The sequence below is a fragment of the Bos taurus genome, chromosome 18 (assembly GCF_002263795.3).
Source record: "Bos taurus isolate L1 Dominette 01449 registration number 42190680 breed Hereford chromosome 18, ARS-UCD2.0, whole genome shotgun sequence".
In the NCBI taxonomy this organism is placed as follows: Eukaryota; Metazoa; Chordata; class Mammalia; order Artiodactyla; family Bovidae; genus Bos; species Bos taurus.
The window spans coordinates 4,564,779-4,585,434 of record NC_037345.1 but is presented as its reverse complement, the minus strand read 5'-3'; the positions used below and the strand labels follow the sequence as shown (position 1 = coordinate 4,585,434).

Sequence of the window (20,656 nt, the reverse complement as noted above, 5' to 3'; positions counted from 1 at the left end):
CTTTCTCTGACTTACTTCACTTAGTATGATAAACTTCCCAGGTGGTACAGTGTTAAAGAATCTGCCTACCAAATGCAGGAGACCCAAGAGACACGCATTCGATCCCTGGGTTGGAAAGATCCCCTGGCGTAGGAAATGGCAATCCACTCTAGTATTCTTGCCTGGAGAATCCCCACGGACAGAGGAGCCTGGTAGGCTACGGTCCATGGGACCACAAAGAGCCAGACACGACTTAGTGGCTAAGCACAGCACAGTACATGATCATCTCTAGGTCGGTCTGTGTTGTTGCAAATGGCACTGTTTCATTCTTTTTTATGGCTAAGTAATATTCCATTGTGTATCCATATACCACATCTTCTTTATCCATTCATCTTTGCTGCACACCTGAAACTAACACAACATTGTTAGTCAACTTTGAAAGTGAAAGTCGCTCGGTCATGTCCGACTCTGCGTCCCCATGGACGATACAGTCAATGGGATGCACCTCTGTCCATGCAATTCTCCAGGCCAGAATACTGGAGTGGGTAGCCGTTCCCTTCTCCAGGGGATCTTCCCAACCCAGAGACTGAACCCAGGTCTCCCACGTTGCAGGCGGATTCTTTACCAGCTGAGCCACCAGGGAAGCCCAAGAATACTAGAGTGGGTCGTCTATCCCTTCTCCAGGGGCCCTTCCTGACCCAGGAATTGAATCAGGGTGTTAATCAACTATACACCAATATAAAATTTAAAATTAAAAAAAGGAAGACTTATCTTTTTATGAAAAAGATACATGGGAAAAAGCAAAAGTCCAGGAGGTAGAAATGGGAGAAACATCCTTCTAATTGGTCAACAACCATGCCACTGATCATCTCAACATCACTAAAAAGTAGAATCATTTTTAAGCTGGTTGCTTCCTGGTATCCAAAGAGAAATATGGGAATCCTGAGTGTCTGGAGACCTGGAAATTATGGAGATTGGCAGCTGCTCTTCCCATCTCTGTGTCTCTTCCCTCCCCTCCTCTCTCCTGTCTCTTCCTTTTCTCTACCACCATTCCCACCATTGCAGCACCACCACCGCCCATCACCCTGTAGTAACTGCTAAGCAAGCCTCTGCTCCACACACGGCGTTCTGCTTAGAGACATATTTCACTGTTTCTCAACCTTCACAAAAGCCTTTTGAAGGGAGAATCATCACCTGCTTTTTAACTGGGGCTCAGAGAATTCCATTTGCCCAAAGCCACCCAACTTCTAAATAGTAGCAGTTAAACAAATCTCCTCACCCATACTGATGAGCATGGGTGCTTCCTCCTTGTTAGGTAATACCAGTGTTTCCTAAACTTCAGCATTCACACTCAGTCCTTAGAAACTACTTTTATTGCTGCTACTGCTGCTCAGTCGCTTCAGTCGTGTCCGACTCTGTGCGACCCCAGAGATGGCGGCCCACCAGGCTTCCCCATCCCTGGGATTCTCTAGGCAAGAACACTGGAGTGGGTTGCCATTTCCTTCTCCAGTGCATGAAAGTGAAAAGTCAAAGTGAAGTCACTCAGTCGTGTCCGACTCTTCACGACCCCATGGACTGCAGCCTACCAGGCTCCTCCATCCATGGAATTTTCCAGGCAAGAGTACTGGAGTGGGGTGCCATTGCCTTCTCCAGGGGATCTTCTCAACCCAGGGATCAAATACCACGTCTCTTGTGTCTCCTGCAATGGCAGGCAGATTCCTTATCACTAGCTCTACCTGGGAATCCCATATGTCTGTTATTTTGTTGTTGTTGTTCAGTCACTCAGTCCTGTCCGACTCTTTGTGACCTCGTGAACTGCGGCACGCCAGGCATCCCTGTCCTTCACCATCTCCTGGAGTTTGCTCAAACTCATGTCCATTGAGTTGGTGATGCCATCTAACCATCTCATCCTCTGTCGTCCCCTTTTCCTCCTGCTTTCAGTCTTTCCTACCATCAGGGTCTTTCCTGGTGAGTTAGCTCTTTGCATCAGGTGGCCAAAGTACTGGAGCTTCAGCTTCAGCATCAGTCCTTCTAATGAATATTCAGGATTTACTTCCCTTAGGATTGACTGGGTTGATTTCCTTGCAGTCCAAGGGACTCTCAAGAGTCTTCTCCAACACCACAGTTCAAAAGCATCAATTCTTCAGCACTCAGCTTTCTTTATAGTCCAACTCTCACATCCATACATGACTACTGGAAAAACCATAGATTTGACTAGGCAGACCTTTGTTGGCAAAGTAATGTCTCTGCTTTTTAATATGCTGGTCTGGGTTTGTCATAGCTTTTCTTCCAAGGAGCAAGCATCTTTTAATTTCATGGCTGCAGTCACCATCTGCAGTGATTTGGGGACCCAAGAAAATAAAATTTGTCACTGTTTCCATTGTTTCCCCATCTACTTGCCATGAAGTGGTATATACCATGAAGTTATACCCCCAGTAAAAATTATTTTAAAAAGAATTTGACATTGGGAGGAATAAACAGAAACTTTCTAGTATCTAAATCACAGCTACTTTGTAATCTGCTAAATTTACTACATCACATTTCAACTTCTAGCAACTCTCGCAGGGACTTAGAGTCCAGCTGTGTTGATGAGCTTGTAAGTTTTTCAGGCATTTCTTGGTTCCGTGTCCACAGGTCTTTGTGTGCTTTCCATCCTGAAATGCTGCGTGGCCATGAGGACAAGTATTTCTCTTTTTTATTATTACTATTGTTAAAGATTCAGCTCAAATATTACCTCCGTTTTTCCCCCAAGGAAACTTAAACTCCACTTTCCCTGAGCTCTGTTTTCACCCTTTATGCCACCTTCACAGACTTGTGATACTAATATTTTAACTGTCTGTGTATGTCTCTTGCCTCAGTAGATAGAGTGTCTGCAATGCCTGGCATATACCTGACGTATTAACAGATACTCAGTAACTGCTTATTGGATTTACAATGATAATCAAAGGCCACATATTTCTTGTGGCTGTTCCACATAGCATGTGGGATCTTCGTTCCCTGAACAGGGATCGAACCTGTGTCCTCTTTATTGGGAGCGTTAAGTCTTAACCCCTGGGCCACCAAGGACATCTGATCAAAGCCCACATATTGTTAGCACTCCTGTTTTCAGAACATGGACAATTTTGCCTCTATCTCTTTCTCATCATTCCTCAAGGAAGCAGGAGTAGCTTCTCTTGAGGAGCCAAAGATGACTCTGGGGCTTGGGGCTTGTGCAGCTGATAGGATGGGGGTGTCATAAGTGAGCTGTGGAACATGGAACAGATTTGGGGGGACAGCTGGGGAATTGTGTTTTGGTTGTATTAAATTTGAGATGCTTGATAAAGTTGGATTGGCAGAGACCTTTAACCTTTGTGCATCTCATACTTCCCTTAAAGGGGCATCCAATCATTAGAAACAGTAGGAGAAGGTGGGCACCCAGGGACCAGATGGAACAATGGACAGCGCTGAGACTCCTTAAAAATCACATCCAGGCAACACAAGGCCTTTGGGGTCTCCATGCTTATTTTCTTTTTCCCTTAAATTATGACTTAAGACTAAGGAATTATAGATAAGGAAAAGTTAGAAGAATAGGCTGAAAAAATAAAAAGAGGTAAGAACAAGAAAGAAAAAAGTGCAAACTCTGATTTCTGTTTCTTTTGAAAGAAAGCTTGCTCTGAAGGCTCTGGGGTCGTCAGAACACGTCGTTGGCTATAATTACACTTGACTTCTGTGCTCCACCACAAAAGAAATAACATGTTTGCACAGCCAGTCGTATTTCACTCTGGAATCCCTGTGTTTCTGTGTTTTGCTTGATTTTCCTGGTCTCCTCCAGCTGCCCCTTTTCCTTGGCCCTGTGGCTTGGCGTTGGCCACGGATTGGGGCCTCCGTTGCTTTGGTCCACTCTGGGGCCATTTTGGTGGCTGCCACATTGGCTCTGTGTGTGTGTTATGGCTTGACCTGGGCTGTAAGAGAGAAAGCAGTTTAATTCTGAAAGCCTTTCTCGCTGCAGCTTTGTTTCCATGGTGACCTCCCATCCCTCTGTTTCGTTTTGATAGAGACGGGTTTTTTCCACCTTAACTGGTCCCTCTTGGATTCAGGGTGACCCAGATGGGAATGCACGGAGATGGTAAACTTCATTCGTCTAGTTGGAAGGCTGCCTCACGCTTTCTACTAATGTCAGTGACAGGTCCATTTCCATGGGAAACGTTTCCATGTAGTGTCTTATGAGCTGTGTTGAGATTTGGAAATACTTTGTGCAAGCGTGCTAAATCACTTCAGTCGTGTCCGACTCTTTGTGACCCCACAGACTGTAGCCCGCCAGGCTCATCTGTCCATGGGATTCTTCAGGCAAGAGTACTGGAATGGTTTGCCATGCCCTCCTCCAGGAGATCTTCTCAACCCAGGGATCAAGAGGTCCTTCCCTTCTCTTTTTAAGAGACACACTATACAACCCACAAGACAAGACTCACTGCCTGCACCTCCTGTTTCCCTATGTTTTCTGTCTAATGGAACACTTTTGTTGTCAAAGATTTCTAAGTATGTTCTTGCCATGTGTTTCTAACCATGGAATCTCTGTTAACTGGAATGCTTGGAGAATTGGGTGCCTGGTTCATTGAATTTTCAGGGCTCCAACAAGTGACCATAAAAATCATGTTGTTTTCTCCCTCATTGTTAATTTTCCCCAAAATGGACCTTGGTCACTAGAATGTGGCAAATGAAACAGAATGACTGATGATTCGTGATTTTGACCTTCCATTTATGATGTCATTCTGAAAAGCAAGTTTACCTTTTGAACGGGAAGGAATCTGGTTCAGTCACTTTACTTTATAAATAGACAGTCAAGGGGTAGAGAAGTTGAGAGCTTTTTGACAACCGTTGGTAATGAAAGCAGATCCAGTGCTGTGGTCAAGGACCCAGACTCTGGAATCCGGCCTCTTTGGCACTTACCAGCTTGGTGACTTGACAGCTTGAGAGTGCCAGCATCTTGCTCAGTTCCCTCATCTAAATGAGGTGATATAAGGCAATGGCCCCCAGTCTTTCATGCCACCAGGGACTCGTTTCTTGGAAGACAATCTTTCCATGGAGCAGAGCAGTGGCAATGGCAACGGCAACGGAGTGGTTTCAGGATAATTCAAGCACATTGCACTTATTGTGCTCCTGTGAGAATCTAATGTCACCAATGACCTGACGGGAGGCAGAGATCAAGCCGTAATGAGCACGATGGGAGCAGCTGTAAACACAGATGAGGCTTCGCTCACTCACCTGCAGCTCACCTCCTGCTGTGCATCCCAGCTCCTAACAGGCCTGTACTGGTCCATGCCCTGGGGCTTGGGGATCCCAATGTAAAGGACTAGTGTCCACCACTAAATGATGTTAATGACAGTATTCATTACCTGTGGCTGCTGGAATCAGTTTCCATGAACTGATTGAGTTAAAACAGCTCAAATGTATTTTCTTGCAGTTCTGGAGGTAGACTTCTGAAATGCATCACACTGGTCTACAGTCAAGAGTTGGTGAGGTTGTGCTCCTTCTGGAAACTCTAGAAGAGCTGGCATTTTCTTGCCTTCTCCAGCCTCCCAAAGCTGCTTGTATCCCTTGATTCATGGCCTCCTCCTCCCTCTTCAAAAGCCAGCAACACCTCCCTGAGTCCTCCCCACAGTGCCATCTCTCTGGTTCTCTACTGGCACCCTCTTCTCTGTTTAAGGACCCATGTGATTACCTGGGGTCCATCTGGAAAATCTAAGACCATCTCCATCTCAAAGGCAATGGATTAACACCATCAATTTTATTTGCAACTTTAATTCTCCTTTGCTGTTATCACCTAGGACAGTCACAGGTTCCTAGAGCTCGGATGTGGTTGTTTGCATGGGGAGAGGGCATCATTCTGCCTAGTACAATCCAGCTTGTTGTTATTTAGTCACTCAGTTGTGTCTGACTCTGCGACCCCATGAACTGTAGCCCGCCAGGCTCCTCGGTCCATGGTATTTCCCAGCCAAGAATACTGGAGTGGGTTGCCATGTCCTTCTCCCATCTTCTGCCATTTCCTTCTCAAGCAAATAAATTAGCTTGAGAGTTAATTTATTTCATCGGTCTGGTGTAAGAATGAAGTTGTCCAGATGCTTGAAAGTTATAAAGGTCAAGAAGGCAATGGTCATTACACTTTCATCCTTGGGAATAACCCTTCTGAGGCAAGTGCTGATTTTATCACTTATTCATAGATGAGGAAACTGCCATTTAAAGGGCTTCTATAGCTTTACCATAGTTCATGCAACCTGGGAAATGCAGAACAAGGCTTTGAATCAGAGTTGCATTAATCTGGTCTTGATCTATTCTACTTTGATGATAATAGTGGTGGTGATGGTGCTATGCTGAATCTCTTAGTTAAAAGTGTCTAAGTTAACTATCGTTACCTCCTAGTCATTACTAAACACATATGAATATACAGATAATGTGGAAATTTCCTGCTTCTACGTTTGCTAGGACGTTTTACCAGTTACTTTGCCACCGCTAACTTCACTTGCCTCTCCTTTCCAGATAACATCCCATTTCAGCCACCTCAAAACAGAATGTGGTGTACAACAGCTTTGGATATTTTCATTTTTATTGTATCATCACACTTACCAGCTCCTTCTTTCCTTTCAGGACATTTGCAAATCCCTTTGGTGCCACCGAGTGGGCCACAGGTGTGAGACCAAGTTCATGCCTGCCGCGGAAGGGACCGTTTGTGGCTTAAGTATGGTAAACTGCATACTTGCTAGTTTTTAGTTCTAGAGACTTAATAACGCAGTGGACCCAAACTACGTGTACCATGACCTCAGAACGGAATGCTTTGGCTGCATCTATTTTCTGACTTCGCTTTCAATTAACTAGCTATTCTTTAGCAGCTCTTCTAAAACTCATAGCTAATATAGCCGAGTTGGCTCCATTTTTTTTTAAGAAGGGTTTTTTCCTTCTGCCTTTGTTTTCCGTTTTTAGATGGAGGCTTGGGCTTAAGTGTTTCTCTTTCAGTGAGCTGGAGGGTTTCATTGTCTGTTTGCTGTTTTAACAATTTATATTTATTTGGCTATGTCAGCTCTTCGCTGTGGCCCACAGAACCACCTCTGGGCCGTGTGGGCTCTTCATCGCAGCACACGGACTCTCTAGTGGTGGTGCTCAGACTCTGCAGTTGCAACACATGGGCTTAGTTGCTCCACAGCATGTGGGATCTTAGTTCCCCAGTCAAGGATTGAACCCATGCCCCCCTGCATTGCAAGGCGGATTCTTAACCACTGGACTGCTGGGGGAGCCCCTTGACTGTTTGCTTTTTAAACTTGATTCAGTATAGACAAGTCTCAGGAAGCAGGTATTTCCTTCAGTAACAAAGAAAGGACTGCCCCTCCATACAGCACATCTGAGACTCCCCTCCCAGGGCCATCAATGAGCTTCTGACATGCCCAATAGAGGCATTCTGTCCCTTATAGTAAATTCTCTTAGATTAGAAATACCTAAATGTTCTAATAGTTGTTGTTCAGTTACTAAGTTGTGTTCAACTCTTTGTGACCACATGGACTGCAGCACACCAGGCCTCCCTGACCTTCACCATCTCCCAGAGCTTGGTCAAACTCATGTGCATTGAGTCATTGATGCCATCCAACCATCTCATCCTCTGTCATCCCCTTCCCTTCCTGTCTTCAATCTTTCCCTGCATCAGGGTCTTTTCTATTGAGCTGGCTCTTTCCATCAAGTGACCAAAGTATTGGAGCTTCAGCATCAGTCCTTCCGGTGAATATTCAGAGTTTATTTCCTTTAGGATTGGCTGGTTTGAGCTCCTTGCTGTCCAAGGGACTCTTCGAGCACCACAATTCAAAAGCATCAATTCTTTGGCACTCAGCCTTCTTAATGGTCCAACTCTCACATCAGTACATGACTACTGGAAAAACCATAGCTTTCACTATATGGGCCTTTGTCAGCAGAGTGATGTCTCAGCTTTTTAATATGCTGTCTAGGTTTGTCATAACTCCTTCCAAGGAGCAAGTGGTCTTTTAACTTCATGGCTGTAGTCACTGTCTGCAGTGATTTTGGAGCCCAAGAAAATAAAATCTGTCACTGATTCCACTTTTTCCCCATGTATTTATTTGCCATGAAGTGATGGGACTGGATGCCATGATCTTAGTTTTTTGAATGTTGAGTTTTAAACCAGCTTTTTCACTTACTTCCTTCACACTCATCAAGAGGCTCTTTAGTTCCTCTTTACTTTCTGCCATTGGAGCTTAGGCCACTGAGTTTAATCCCAGTCTCTGCTAATTGTGTTGCTAGTTGGGTAGTTTGAGCAAGTTAGTATTTCTTTGCTAAATTTCTCTCACTCAGTTATTCACTGCTTCATGCTTTGTGAGAGTTGTATTAGTTACTGTATCAAGTTTCCCCCACCCTTCTGTGGCATCCTTGTGGACCTATAAGCAACTTCATAAACTGTAGCTGCTTCTGTTATTGTTGTTGGCTGTTGTTACTTTGTCACAACCACTGAGCTTAGCCCAGGAAAATCATATTCCTGGTGGGGAAGGTTCAGATTCATGCTTATGGTTGACAAAATCCTCAAATGACCCATCATCCCCCCTTCAAAGTTCTGAGGCATGCGGTATGATTTCGTGTAAACTCTGAAGTGGCAAGGAATCTGGGGAAAGAGAACTGGGGGAGCTCATAAGCACATGGCAAGGAATTGAGAGGAAGTCCTCTTTTGACCTCGTCCCAATACACTCGCAACCAAGCCTTGCAAATAGCAAACAGCCACGAAGCCAAGGGTGTCACAGGGGAAAAGTGGAGATTTGAAAGTGAAAACCCCCTCCCCTTAATTCTGTAACTGAACCCCCACTCCTCGGTAGAACCTGGCATGATCCAAACCCCAACTCTTTGGATCTCATTGCAGCGGCTTTTAGGCAAGTGTGCAGTCATGCTAAGTCATGCAGAACTTGCTCATAATAAAAGCACCACAGGGGGAAGAAAACCACTCCTTGGGGGCCCCAAGGGACAGAGGGAACCCGCATAACTGGACTGAAGGACAAAGGAGAATACAGATGGAAAGATCTGCACAGAAAACAGCTCTTGAACTTGAGCAGATCACCAGCCCAGGAGAGACCCAGAGCTAGTTTGGAAGGGACACTCTGCCCAAAGTCATCAGCCGGACCTTTCATACAGACGGGGGCAAAGGGTTACCTAGAGGCACAGTTTGTGTGGCCTGAAAGCTACTCGGTGTCATCAGAAATGCTCTTATGGGGATGGTTTGAAATAAAAATGTATGCATAATTATACCTGTCTATCTCATGTGATAATCATCATGATAAATTCTGTGTTCCTGTCTGAAAAACAGATTCCCTTGGAAGGCATGAGCCTGGGGTTCTCTGCACCCCATTGTTTGCAAATGTCAAGGCAGGCTCCATGGGCACATCTGCGCTGCCTCCCTGGGCTCTTGGGTGGACCCTTATCTGCACATGTCACCCGGATGGCTCACAAAGCCTGCCCTACTCAGCCCGCTGGTGACAGATGCCTTTTCCCGTAGATGTCAGCCATTCAGAATGCATGCGCTGAACAGGGGGTACCGGCAGGTGTGGCTAGCAATGCCTTGAGAGCATCTGCAGCCTCCTGTTTGCTGCCAGACGGGTTTTTCCCGTTGTCCCGCAGGTGTCTAACTTCTGCCCACTTTCCCAGCTGGTCTCTGAATGTCACACATTGTTTTCACAGTGGTGTCGGCAAGGCCAGTGTGTCAAGCTGGGGGACCTGGGGCCCCGGCCCATCCACGGCCAGTGGTCCGCCTGGTCGAAGTGGTCAGAGTGTTCCCGAACGTGTGGCGGAGGTGTCAGGTATCAGGAGAGACATTGCAACAACCCCAAGTAAGGCTCCAACAGAAAGTCCGTGTTTGTAAGATGCGAACTTTCAGCCTGCTCCATCTTGCCTATTTGTTTATCTTGCTTATGCCTGTTTTTAAGGGTGGTTTTCTTCTGTCTGGTTAATAGCAATCAACGAGGGTTTTACTGTTTGTATATAAACACTGTGTGCACTTCCCTGGTGGCTCAGTGGTAAAGAACCCACCTGCCCCTGCAGGAGACTCAAGTTCAATCCCTGGGTTGGGGAGATCCCCTAGAGGAAGAAATGGCAACCCACTCCAGTATTCCTGCCTGGAGAATCTCATGGACAGAGGAGCCTGCTGGGCTACAGTCCCTGCTGCTTAGTCGCTCAGTTGTGTCCAACTCTTTGCAGCCCCATGGACTGCAGCCTGCCAGGCTTCCCTGTCCATGGGATTCTCCAGGCAAGAATACTGGAGTGGCTTGCCATTTCCTATTCCAGGGGATCGTCCCAACCCAGGGATCAAACCCATGGCTCTTGTGTCTCCTGCATTGTAGGCGAATTCTTTACCCACTGAGCCACCTGGGGGCTATAGTCCATGGGGTCGCAAAAGAGTCGGACACAGCTTATCGACTAAACAGCAACAAGTGCGCTGGGGGAGGTGAGCTGGGCAGAAACCTGAAAAGAGCAAAGGAGTTTATTCTCTGACTGCTGATCACAGATTCCAGTAATGGGGTGGATTACTTTCGGCATCTAAATTAGAGCTGCATGCCTGGGATACTGTAGAACATAGAAGCTTGGCTGGTGGACGGTGTGTGAGTGCATGCGTGTGTGTGTGAGAAACTGATGACCTGGAGAAAGCATGTGGATTTTTGCCCTGCAGGAATGTACATCAGCACGTGTTGACAGATATGCCTGATTTTTAAAGAGAAACCAGAAATCTGAAAAAAATGTTGTGAAATTTCCTAATTTGTAAAATATCGACCACACATTCAATTTTCTTTAGAAAAATAAAAGGCTGGGAGGACTCATCAAATACCTCTGGGGTGAAACTGGCTCATGGGCACCCTCTGATCTGGTGGCCTTGAGATTCTGAGCTGTCTGTCTCTGTGCAGAGAAGGTGGTGTCATGTTACTTTCCTCCGCCCTAATTCCCCCATGCAGCGCGTGTGAGATATATGTTTCCTGATGGGCGGCGTGATGTCAAGAGAGCTCAGGACTTGGAAACAGAAAGATGTGACTCCAGATTCTGGGTCCGCCACGTATTAATGGCGTCGCTCTGGGAAGGTTGCTTGAACTTGGAGGTTGGGTTGACATATAAGATGGAGATGAGAACACCCACTTCAGATGGTTTGAGGAGATTGGAAATTGTGTCTGTAGAGTTTCTGGCACACTGGGGAGCATCCAGGGGACATTCAGCGAAAGTTCGGAGGTCCACGTGGTTTTTAATTATCTTCATCCTAAACCTGTGGGCTTCCCAGATGGCACTATGGTAAAGAACCTACCTGCCAATGCAGGAGATATAAGAAACCTGGGTTCGATCCCTGGGTTGGGAAGATCCCCTGGAGGAGGAAATGGCAACCCACTCCAGTATTCTTGCCTTGAGAATCCTATGGACAGAGAAACCTGGTGGGCTACAGTCCATGGGGTCACAAAGAGTTGGACATGATTAGGCACAAACACACACATGTCCTAAACTCACCAGGAATACGGGTAACAGAGGGTCAGCCCTCAGAAGCAGTGGGGAGAGGGCTTCCTGATGAAATCAGACATGAGAGAAGGCGATGGAGTGAGAAGAAAGTGATGGGACCTTGGAAAACAGTGGATTTAATTTTCCAGCATGACTTGGTATGGATGTTGAGAACAGAGGCTCTTAGGCCCAGTACCTGAGTTTGCCTCCTACTCCGCCCCTGCCTAGCTGGGTGGCCTTGGACAACTGACTCTCCCTGCCCTGCCCTACGTCCCTCGTTTGTAAAAAATGAGATAATGACAGGATCTACCTCATATGAGCTGGTGTTTATAAGTGCTGGTATTTATAAAGTGCCTGGCACATTGTAAGCACTGATGTTTAGTAGGTTGAGAATGTAAATAAATAATGAAACTACAGCAAAGGGAAATTTTTGAAAAGACAAATAGTCACCTGAGTCAGCATCTGAGCTGGATCAAGAGGCCAGTTTGTTCCCTAATATAAGGGAGGGTTTGGAGATTCTTTGACCAGCGTTTGTTAGGTGGCATTTGGAATATCTCAGAGGCTGATGTAGGATCTCTAAGCTTCGGCACTCTTAACGTTTAGGCTGAAAATTTTTCTGTTGTGAAGGTTTGTCCTGTACATGGCAAGGTGTTTAGTAATAGTTCTGAGCTCTACCCACTCCATGCCAGTAAGACGACTCCCCCTCCCTACTCAACTTCCAAGTCATGGCAATGAAAATATCTCCAGACGTGGCCCAGCATCCTGAGGGGGCACAGTCATTCCCTTGTTAAGTCATTCTGCTCTAATCAGACCCAGTAACTCACTATAATGAAAGGAAGACTTGTGATGCATTTACAGTTTAGACCAGATCATTAAAACCACCCTCCACATACACTGAGTATAGCCCGTGTCTTGGATAGAATTTTTAGAATCATTCTATTACTTTTCATTTTTGTAGCGTATTTCGTGGATCTGGTTTTCATACATCGCAACATTTTACAATCTCGATATTTTCCCAAGAACGAAAGAGATTACCTAATTCAATAGCTCTGCTGGTGAAGTGCATGAATGACGCCCCTGAGATTTAAATTAAAGCCTCTCTCATATCTGTGGGATTGAGAGCTCTTATTATAACAAGACATTGTTCTTGGAAATAGCATACTGTAATTTTAGAAACACCTAATACAAGAATTAATCATTCGAGTGGTTCAGTTTGGTGCAATTTTATCATCTCAAACAAGATTGAGGCTAATCAGGATTTTGGTTAATTATGCACAAAGTCACAAATAAAGCAAGTAAATGATTGGCTGTTTGGAAACAATTGAATCAGTTCTCCATTCTTAGTTCATGTTGTCGTCCTAAGGCTGGTTTTTTCCTCTTTCAAGTTACTGATTTCTTTCTTGATTCAGTTGAAACATTTGGTCTGTTCAGATCACTCAGCTTGAGTACTTTCATTTCTTCATGTGAAAAGCAATGTGAGCTTTTTATTTCACATAATGATGGTTTTCCCAGAGCATATTTTGTTTCATAAAAAAATGAATTATTTCTGGTTGATTCATGGATTTATCAAACTTTTCAGCTTCAAAAGGACTGAAAGGTTATCTGGTCCTGGAATGGCCAGACCCAGCACATGTGGCCCTTCGTCTTTGCCCCATGTCTGTGACAGACCCATTCACCAAAGCCCCTGTGTTTTGCTGATCTCTACTCTGCCTCGGGAACTTTCTCAAAAGACTTTTCCAGGCATTTGCTGTCAATCAGGGTGGAACAGATGCATGAGCTGAAACCTGTTGTTTCATCTGATGATTTTGCAAATGGGTAGCCAGAGGAGACGGAGGCTCCCATTCAGAGTGGCAGCCCTTGTTCAGGTCACCAGGCTGGATGTGGGGGAGTCGAACCAAGATCCCACTGTCTTCATCCTTACTGGGAACATTTTTTTCTGGTTCCCTGGAAAAGAGCCTAGTGAAATTCCTATACACTCTGTTCAAGAAAATGAATAATGAAAATTCAAATTGAACAATTCAAATCCTAATAAGTAAACTTGCTAAAGCATTCTGTGTGTGCTTAGTCGCTCAGTTGTGTCTGACTGCACCCCATGGACTGTAGCCCCCCAGGCTCCTCTGTCCATGGGATTCTCCAGGCCAGAATACTGGAGTGGGCTTGCCATGCCCTCTTCCAGGGTATCTCTCCAACCCAGGGATCCAACCCAGGTATCCCACATTGCAGGTGTATTCTTTACCATCTGAGCCATCAGGGAAGCCCATGAATACTGAAATGAGTAGCCTATCTCTCCTCCAGGGGATCTTCCTGACCCAGGAATCAAACCTGGGTCTCCTCCATTGCAGGCAGATTCTTAACCAGCTGAGCTACCAGGGAAGGCATTCTAGAACTCTCTAGAACATTCTTGAACACTCCTAAACTATGAATCCATTTGAGAAAGACTAACAGAAGAATCATTGAATCATATCTCTGGCCCATTTTCCAACCAGTAAATTCCAGACTCAGCTGATTATCAGAATCACCAACTGTGCTTTTAAAAAACACTGATTTCTTCATATTCCTCATCGTGTATTTTTATTGAGAAAGCCTTTGAAGAAGTCCAGGAATATTTATATGTATGTGTGTGTGTATCTGTGTCTGTGTATATTTACACATGTGTGATTGATTGTATATAAATATACATATGCTGCTGCTGCTAAGTCACTTCAGTCGTGTCCGACTCTGTGGGACCCCATAGACGGCAGCCCACCAGGCTTCCCTGTCCCTGGGATTCTCCAGGCAAGAACACTGGAGTGGGTTGCCATTTCCTTCTCCAATGCATGAAAGTGAAAAGTGAAAGTGAAGTTGCTCAGTCCTGTCTGACTCTTAGCGACCCCATGGACTGCAGCCTACCAGGCTCCTCCGTCCATGGGATTTTCCAGGCAAAAGAGTACTGGAGTGGGGTGCCATTGCCTTCTCTGTATATGTGTATATATATACACATATGTAAATATATGTTATATAAATGTATATGTGTGTATGTGTATATATGGAGGGAGAGTTACATATATAAATACTTCTTAAAAACAGCTTCCCAACTGCTTGTAATGCTCAGCCATTGCAAAATATAATGATCAACCAACAATATAACCATTTGTAGTCAGGACTGACTAAATTATGCAGAAGCAAATATGGATATACTTCATAGTAGTCTCATATAAAGACAAAATCATGCACCTAGATATTTGGGGGTTTTTTGTTTTTAATCATACAGAACTCATTGTACCAAGGGACATCATGGTAGAATTTTCTGTTAATTTATCCTAATACTCATGTTCCAAGTTGCAGGGAAAAAACGTATTTGAAGATTTGATGGCAAATTCCAAATTCTTGCTAGTCATTAAAAGTAGAAAGCACTTTAAAATAGTTACAATTGATTGGTCCTCTGCCCAAAGCTCTACCGGCGGTCTCTCAGGTAATCATCACAGCCGTCCTCACTCGACACATCGGGAGGCTGGCTGAAATTGCCTGCGGAAAAGCTGGCAAGGAGCAGAGTGTGCTTCCCTTCAGATCTGCTCCGCTGCCCGCAGCCCGCCCCCGAAGCGCTGGGCGTCCCGTCTCCCTCTTTGTCTTCCTGTGCCTGGCCCCGCCTGCTGACCGCAGTTCCGTGCAGGCACAGCTGAGCAGGACCCGCATCCTGGGGAGCCCAAAGGCATGAGGTGGAGCTCTGCTCTGGCTCTTTCTAGCCATGTGACCTCCATTCAGCACATCTGAGAAGCGCTGTCGGCCATCTTTCACTTCATCTGTACACTGAGGGGATGGCTATGTGAGGTTTTTTGCTGGTTTTTTATTTGACTACCCTGGGCCTTAGTTGCAGCACGCGAGATCTTAGCTGTGGCACGCAGGCTCGGTAGTTGTGGTACATGGGCTTGGTTGCCCCACGCATGTGGGATCTTCGTTCCCTGACCAGGGATCCAACCCACACCCCTGCATTGGCAGGCAGATTCTTAACCCCTGGACCACCAGGGAAGTCCCTGTATGAGTTATGAGGTCTTTTCCACTTTCTGAATTGAAGAATTCACAGGTGGTCCTCTTTCACTTTGTTGAATTTGAATAGTCTAAATGAAGCTTATTTGTAAAATCTCAGACTAGAAAGGCTTACGCTGAGGCAATTTTAATTATGCACGACTTGTAAAGATGACCAGGAATAGAGGAAGGCTCTCATGTGGCACTTTAAGATTTTTCTAAATGCTTTTTTGGATAATGTTTAAGAATTCTTGGGGGATTCGATCTAGCACAATAACTGCTAAATGCTTTAGTAGCTGTTCCAGAGTGTTTTGAAATAGCTTAAAAATCTCATTCTGGCGATGTGACACTTCCCCGTTCTGTTGAATCCATTTTCGCATAGGAGGATTTGATCAAATGTGCTGAAGCAAATCCAGAGGTGTTTTATAGCATTCCTGTGCTTCCTAAAGAGACAAGGAATTTTAATCACATATATTTATTAACTTGGATCCTTCTTCTGTGTTACATGTTTGCATTGAGCTTTTGTAAGAGATGATCTATAGATGGTTTTTAATCCATTTCATGGAAATGAAAAGAGGTAATTTCTTTGTGCCTGGAGTATGCTGGAGAAGACATTATTGGTAACTTTTTTCAGTGGGGTTGACACTCCTTTTTTATTTTGCTTTCTGGTTTTTGCAGTCTACCTAGCAAGATCAGGATTCCTTACTCTGGAAACCCATTTCCCATTGTGCTTGGCAGGAAAGGAGCAGGCCACCTGCAATGTTAAAAAGGAATTACGCAGATACAAACAAGGGCATGTTCCCCCACCCCCGAGTTTAGAATCCTAGGAATAAAGCACTTATGAGTCTGACAACCCTAGACTGGAAGATATGGCAAGTCATACGCTCAGTGTCCTAATGGACCTTCTACATCCCAGGAGGTGCTCTGCAAACCATAGGGGGAGGAGAGGGGTCAGAGATGGGAGCCAAGCTGGGAGGAGGCTGGATCTGCACTGGAAGGGCTTTGGTGACCTTCTACAAAGGAGCTCAGTGATCTCTACATCCCAGGAGGTGCTCTGCAAACTGTAGGGAGAGGAGAGGGGTCAGAGATGGGAGCCAAGCTGGGGAGGAGGCTGGATCTGCACTGGAAGAGCTTTGGTGCCAACAAATGGGGCGTGTGTGTTTGCATGTGTCACACACTGAACACGAACATTTAGGTGTGTTTGCAGATTTCCCTAACACACGAGGTAATAGGATGAGTGTCAAGAATATGCCTCCGTCAGTCTTTATGGAAGTCGCCAGAATGTACAGATTGGATTCAGAGGTGGCAAATACATTTCACCTAACATGGCAATTGATGAACAGTGGTTGTATCTACCCTAAGGCCATGCAGAGAAAAGAAATCAGAGAAAAAGAAAAATCGTTGGTTGATTAGTTATGTCTGCCATGGGTACAAGAAGGGTTGTGGGCTACATATTTCCACTGTTGTAAGAGACTGTTCCCACTGCCATACACTGTGACCATGACCATAATGATGGCCCCTCCCTATAATATTGCCTGTGACTAATAGTGAGCCCTTTGCTTGCTGGTATTTAAAGAGCTGTAATTTTCTTGTCAGGCCTCAGTATGGCGGCAAGTTCTGTCCTGGCTCTAGCCGTGTTTATCAGCTGTGCAATATTAACCCTTGTGATAAAAACAGCTTGGATTTCCGAGCCCAGCAGTGTGCAGAGTATAACAGCAAGCCTTTCCGTGGATGGTTCTACCAGTGGAAACCCTATATGAAAGTGGAAGGTAATTTGGTCTCTATGAACCTCAAACAAATATGTCTCCATGTGAACAGTAATGTGAATGAACAGCACAGAAAAAATTGCTGCCTGTATAAAAGAGTTTCAGTGTTTACCTTTCATTCCCTGGGCCCGTCCTGGCCCAGGTTTTCATTCAGTTCTGTGGGTTTGTTTATTTTTCCACATTTTTTTTTTCACAAGACATCCCTTGCCTCGCACATGTATAAGTTGAAAAGGTCATGTGTTTGGAATGTACTTATGTTTCTAAACTTACTTTTGACATTTCAGCGATTAAGTCTCCCAGGGATGTTAATTGCAATTGGTATGAACTGTCCAGACCAAAAACTCATGAAACCATATCTGCCCCATGGAGACACCATTCTCAGTAACTGACATGGTAGATGATAACAGACATGGGAAGACCTATTTTCAGAGTGTATGCACACTCACACACACGCACACATCATGAATAAGAAATATCTCTATATTAAATTCTTGGGACTATAGCAAAGTAATAGCTTGTATTTGAACTTTTACATTGATTTGTTTTGATTTTGGCTCAATATCAAAATTTAGTTACCATGTGTATAAGTACCAGATTTAATGTACTTTCTGTTACAGAAACAGAATAATTCTGTGCAAAATAAGCTGAGACCATTCTTTTTCCTATCAATTTTTTTCCATTCACTCGCTGTATCAAAACTCATCTACCCTCCCTTGGAAAAGGATAAATGTGAATCCCACTCAGACATATGCAGAATGGGAAGAGACCAGATTTAATGATAATTCATTGGAAATAAGACAGAGGGCTGCTTCTGTACAAAAGCTCAAAATGAACCTATATTATCAATAACCAAAAAGAACTGATGTAATCAGACCTCATTATAATAAGTATTAAATAGCTTGTACAAATCAGGTGATACTACAGCTTTGCTCAACGTCAGCAAATGTTACAAAATATTTTCTGGTTTCAAATTTCTGTCACTAATATTATTGCAGCTTTACTAGGTAGGGAACTTGCCATTTCATTCATTCATTCAACAGATACTGACTGAGGACCCCCTCCTGGGAGACTCTCTGCTCCGTGCAGAGGCAAGGACATTGAATAAAACAGAGACCCTAGGCATAGGGTATCACCTATGGTATAGGGTATACACCCAGGCATAGGGTATACCCAGGTAGGGTATCATCCTACCGCAGGAGACACAAAAGTTAAGGTTTTCGCATCCTTTCCTCTTCTCTCTTTAATACTTACTTAAAATCGTAGAAGACAGACCATGATTTGAAGGTCTGTGACATTCATGCTGCTTGGGAAGAATCAGGGAAAGACTTTTCATAAATCTAGACAGTCCTTGTCTTACACTGATTAGCTTTTTCTTCTGTATTCCTTTTTTTAAATTGAAGTATAGTTGATTTGCAATGTCTGTTAGTTTTAAGTGTACAGGAAAATGATTCAGTTATATGTATGTATATATTCTTTTTCAGATTGTTTCCGCTTATAGGTTATTGCAAGATATTGAGTATAGCTGTCTATGCTATACAGTAGGACCTTGCTGTTTATTTTATATGTATCAGTGCATATCTGTTAATCCCAAATTTAATTTATTAAATTAATTTATCTTAATTTATCCCCCACCCCAATTTCTGTGTTTCTAATAGACTAGTTCCTAAACTTTCTCAGGAACCTGTGTGGAAACACTGAACTTTCTATAACTTGTTAATTCTTGGCAATGATGGAGAAAAGAGAGGGTATCTATGTTTTCTAGCTCCCTAATCTCACATGCACTGAGGAGGACTCGTGAAATAAAAATGCTATTAGAAAAAATTCCTAGGTGAGAAAAAAAATGGAATCCATCCCTATGGCTGCACATTTGGGCCATAGTAACTTCCCTTTGCTCCTGTCTTTGACCCTGTCTTTTATGGAGTGGTTTGGGAAATGTGTCCAGTTGCAAACTGCTCACACGTTTGTTGTAAGACTGTTGTCAAGGATTTCACACAACATCGCCCACATCAAGTCTCATGTGAGCAGCGTCATGTGGAATTCCTGGCCGGAAAGGGCTCTTTCTATGGGAGAAATTGGCACGAAAATGCCTTTCTGATAACAAGAGCTCTATAAAGATAATACTCTATTTTTGCGTGTGATACCAAAAACTTCTCAGAGACCTAACATTGCTTTAGTCTTAATGCTGAGTTTGTTTACTTCCTCTGCCTTTTCACGATTTGACTCTTTTCTATATGTTTTGTAAACATTATTGGCCATATGCCTTTTTTCCAAAGTGCCTAAAACGTTCCCTCTTAAGAGACTGAATAAATATCTAAAATCATTGTGCCTGTCCTAAATCGCAATCAGAAAATTATGACCTATGGGCCAATTGTGACCCTTTTTTAAAGCATTTTTTTTTTTAAGTGGACCACTTTTGAAGTCTTTACTGAGTTTGTTACAATACTGTTTCTGCTTTATGACTTGATTTTTTTGGCTCCAAGGCACATGTGATCTTAGCTCCCCGACCAGGGAAGCAACCCATACCCCCTGCACTGGAAGGCAAAGTCTCAACCACTGGACCGCCAGGGAAGTCCCTGACCCGTCTTTTTAAATATTGTTTTATTGTGACACAGCAATGCTCTTTCATTTACATGCTATTAATAGCTGACCTCAGGGTCTGTGAAGTCTTAAATATTTACTATCCAAGGAGGGTAGGGACACAAGCCACCAATCACTTGTATTGTGGCTCTTAGGATTAGGAAAATAAAGTTCTCATGTATTAATGTTAAAGTATTATATGGATTACTAAAAGGAGTTCATGTTTTTAAAAGCCACACACATCTGCTCTCAGGCATCCATGCGTGCACACACCGACATGGAAAACTGTAACACTTTCCACCTTGACCATAGTAGCTTTCTAAATAAATTTAACTCATCTTTTCAGTAATCACGTCATTGTCCTAGGATTTCCTCTTGACCGTGACCTCGTTTGATCTCTTTGCTTCTAGAGGAAGACCGATGTAAACTGTACTGCAAGGCTGAGAACTTTGAATTCTTTTTCGCCATGTCCAGCAAGGTGAAAGACGGGACTCCTTGTTCCCCAAACAAGAACGACGTTTGCATTGACGGGATCTGTGAAGTAAGAGAACATTTCTGCTTTGGAATATGTGGTCATGCTTGTGCTGCCTCCTATTAAATGCATAGCAGGAGAAGTGTTGCGGGAGATTCTTATGTCTGGATAAGAGCAGCTGGTGAAGGGAAAAGGGTAACATTTTCAAGCTGGACGTGAGTTTTTATCTCCAAGTCCCTGCTCACTTTCTTGACCCCTTCCTTTCATGACCCCTGTCCTGTGATTTGAGTTTCTCTTTCACTCCCTTTCCACATACGGAGGTGCTGGTGTATCCTACTTGACATGAAAGTTGTAAAAATTAAATAAGAATGGAGAT

At 44.1% G+C, this 20,656-nt stretch overlaps 1 protein-coding gene across 2 annotated transcripts in view; it reads left to right on the top strand.

The window, feature by feature from the left end:
* Positions 1–20,656, top strand: part of ADAMTS18 (ADAM metallopeptidase with thrombospondin type 1 motif 18) — a 146,475-nt gene that overhangs the window by 82,063 nt on the left and 43,756 nt on the right. For both annotated transcript variants that reach the window (XM_059876726.1, NM_001192486.3), the window contains 4 exons: positions 6,601–6,696; positions 9,673–9,821; positions 17,062–17,234; positions 20,219–20,349. In XM_059876726.1, the coding sequence (XP_059732709.1) occupies positions 6,601–6,696; positions 9,673–9,821; positions 17,062–17,234; positions 20,219–20,349 (549 nt within the window). The remainder of the gene's footprint in view (positions 1–6,600; positions 6,697–9,672; positions 9,822–17,061; positions 17,235–20,218; positions 20,350–20,656) is intronic.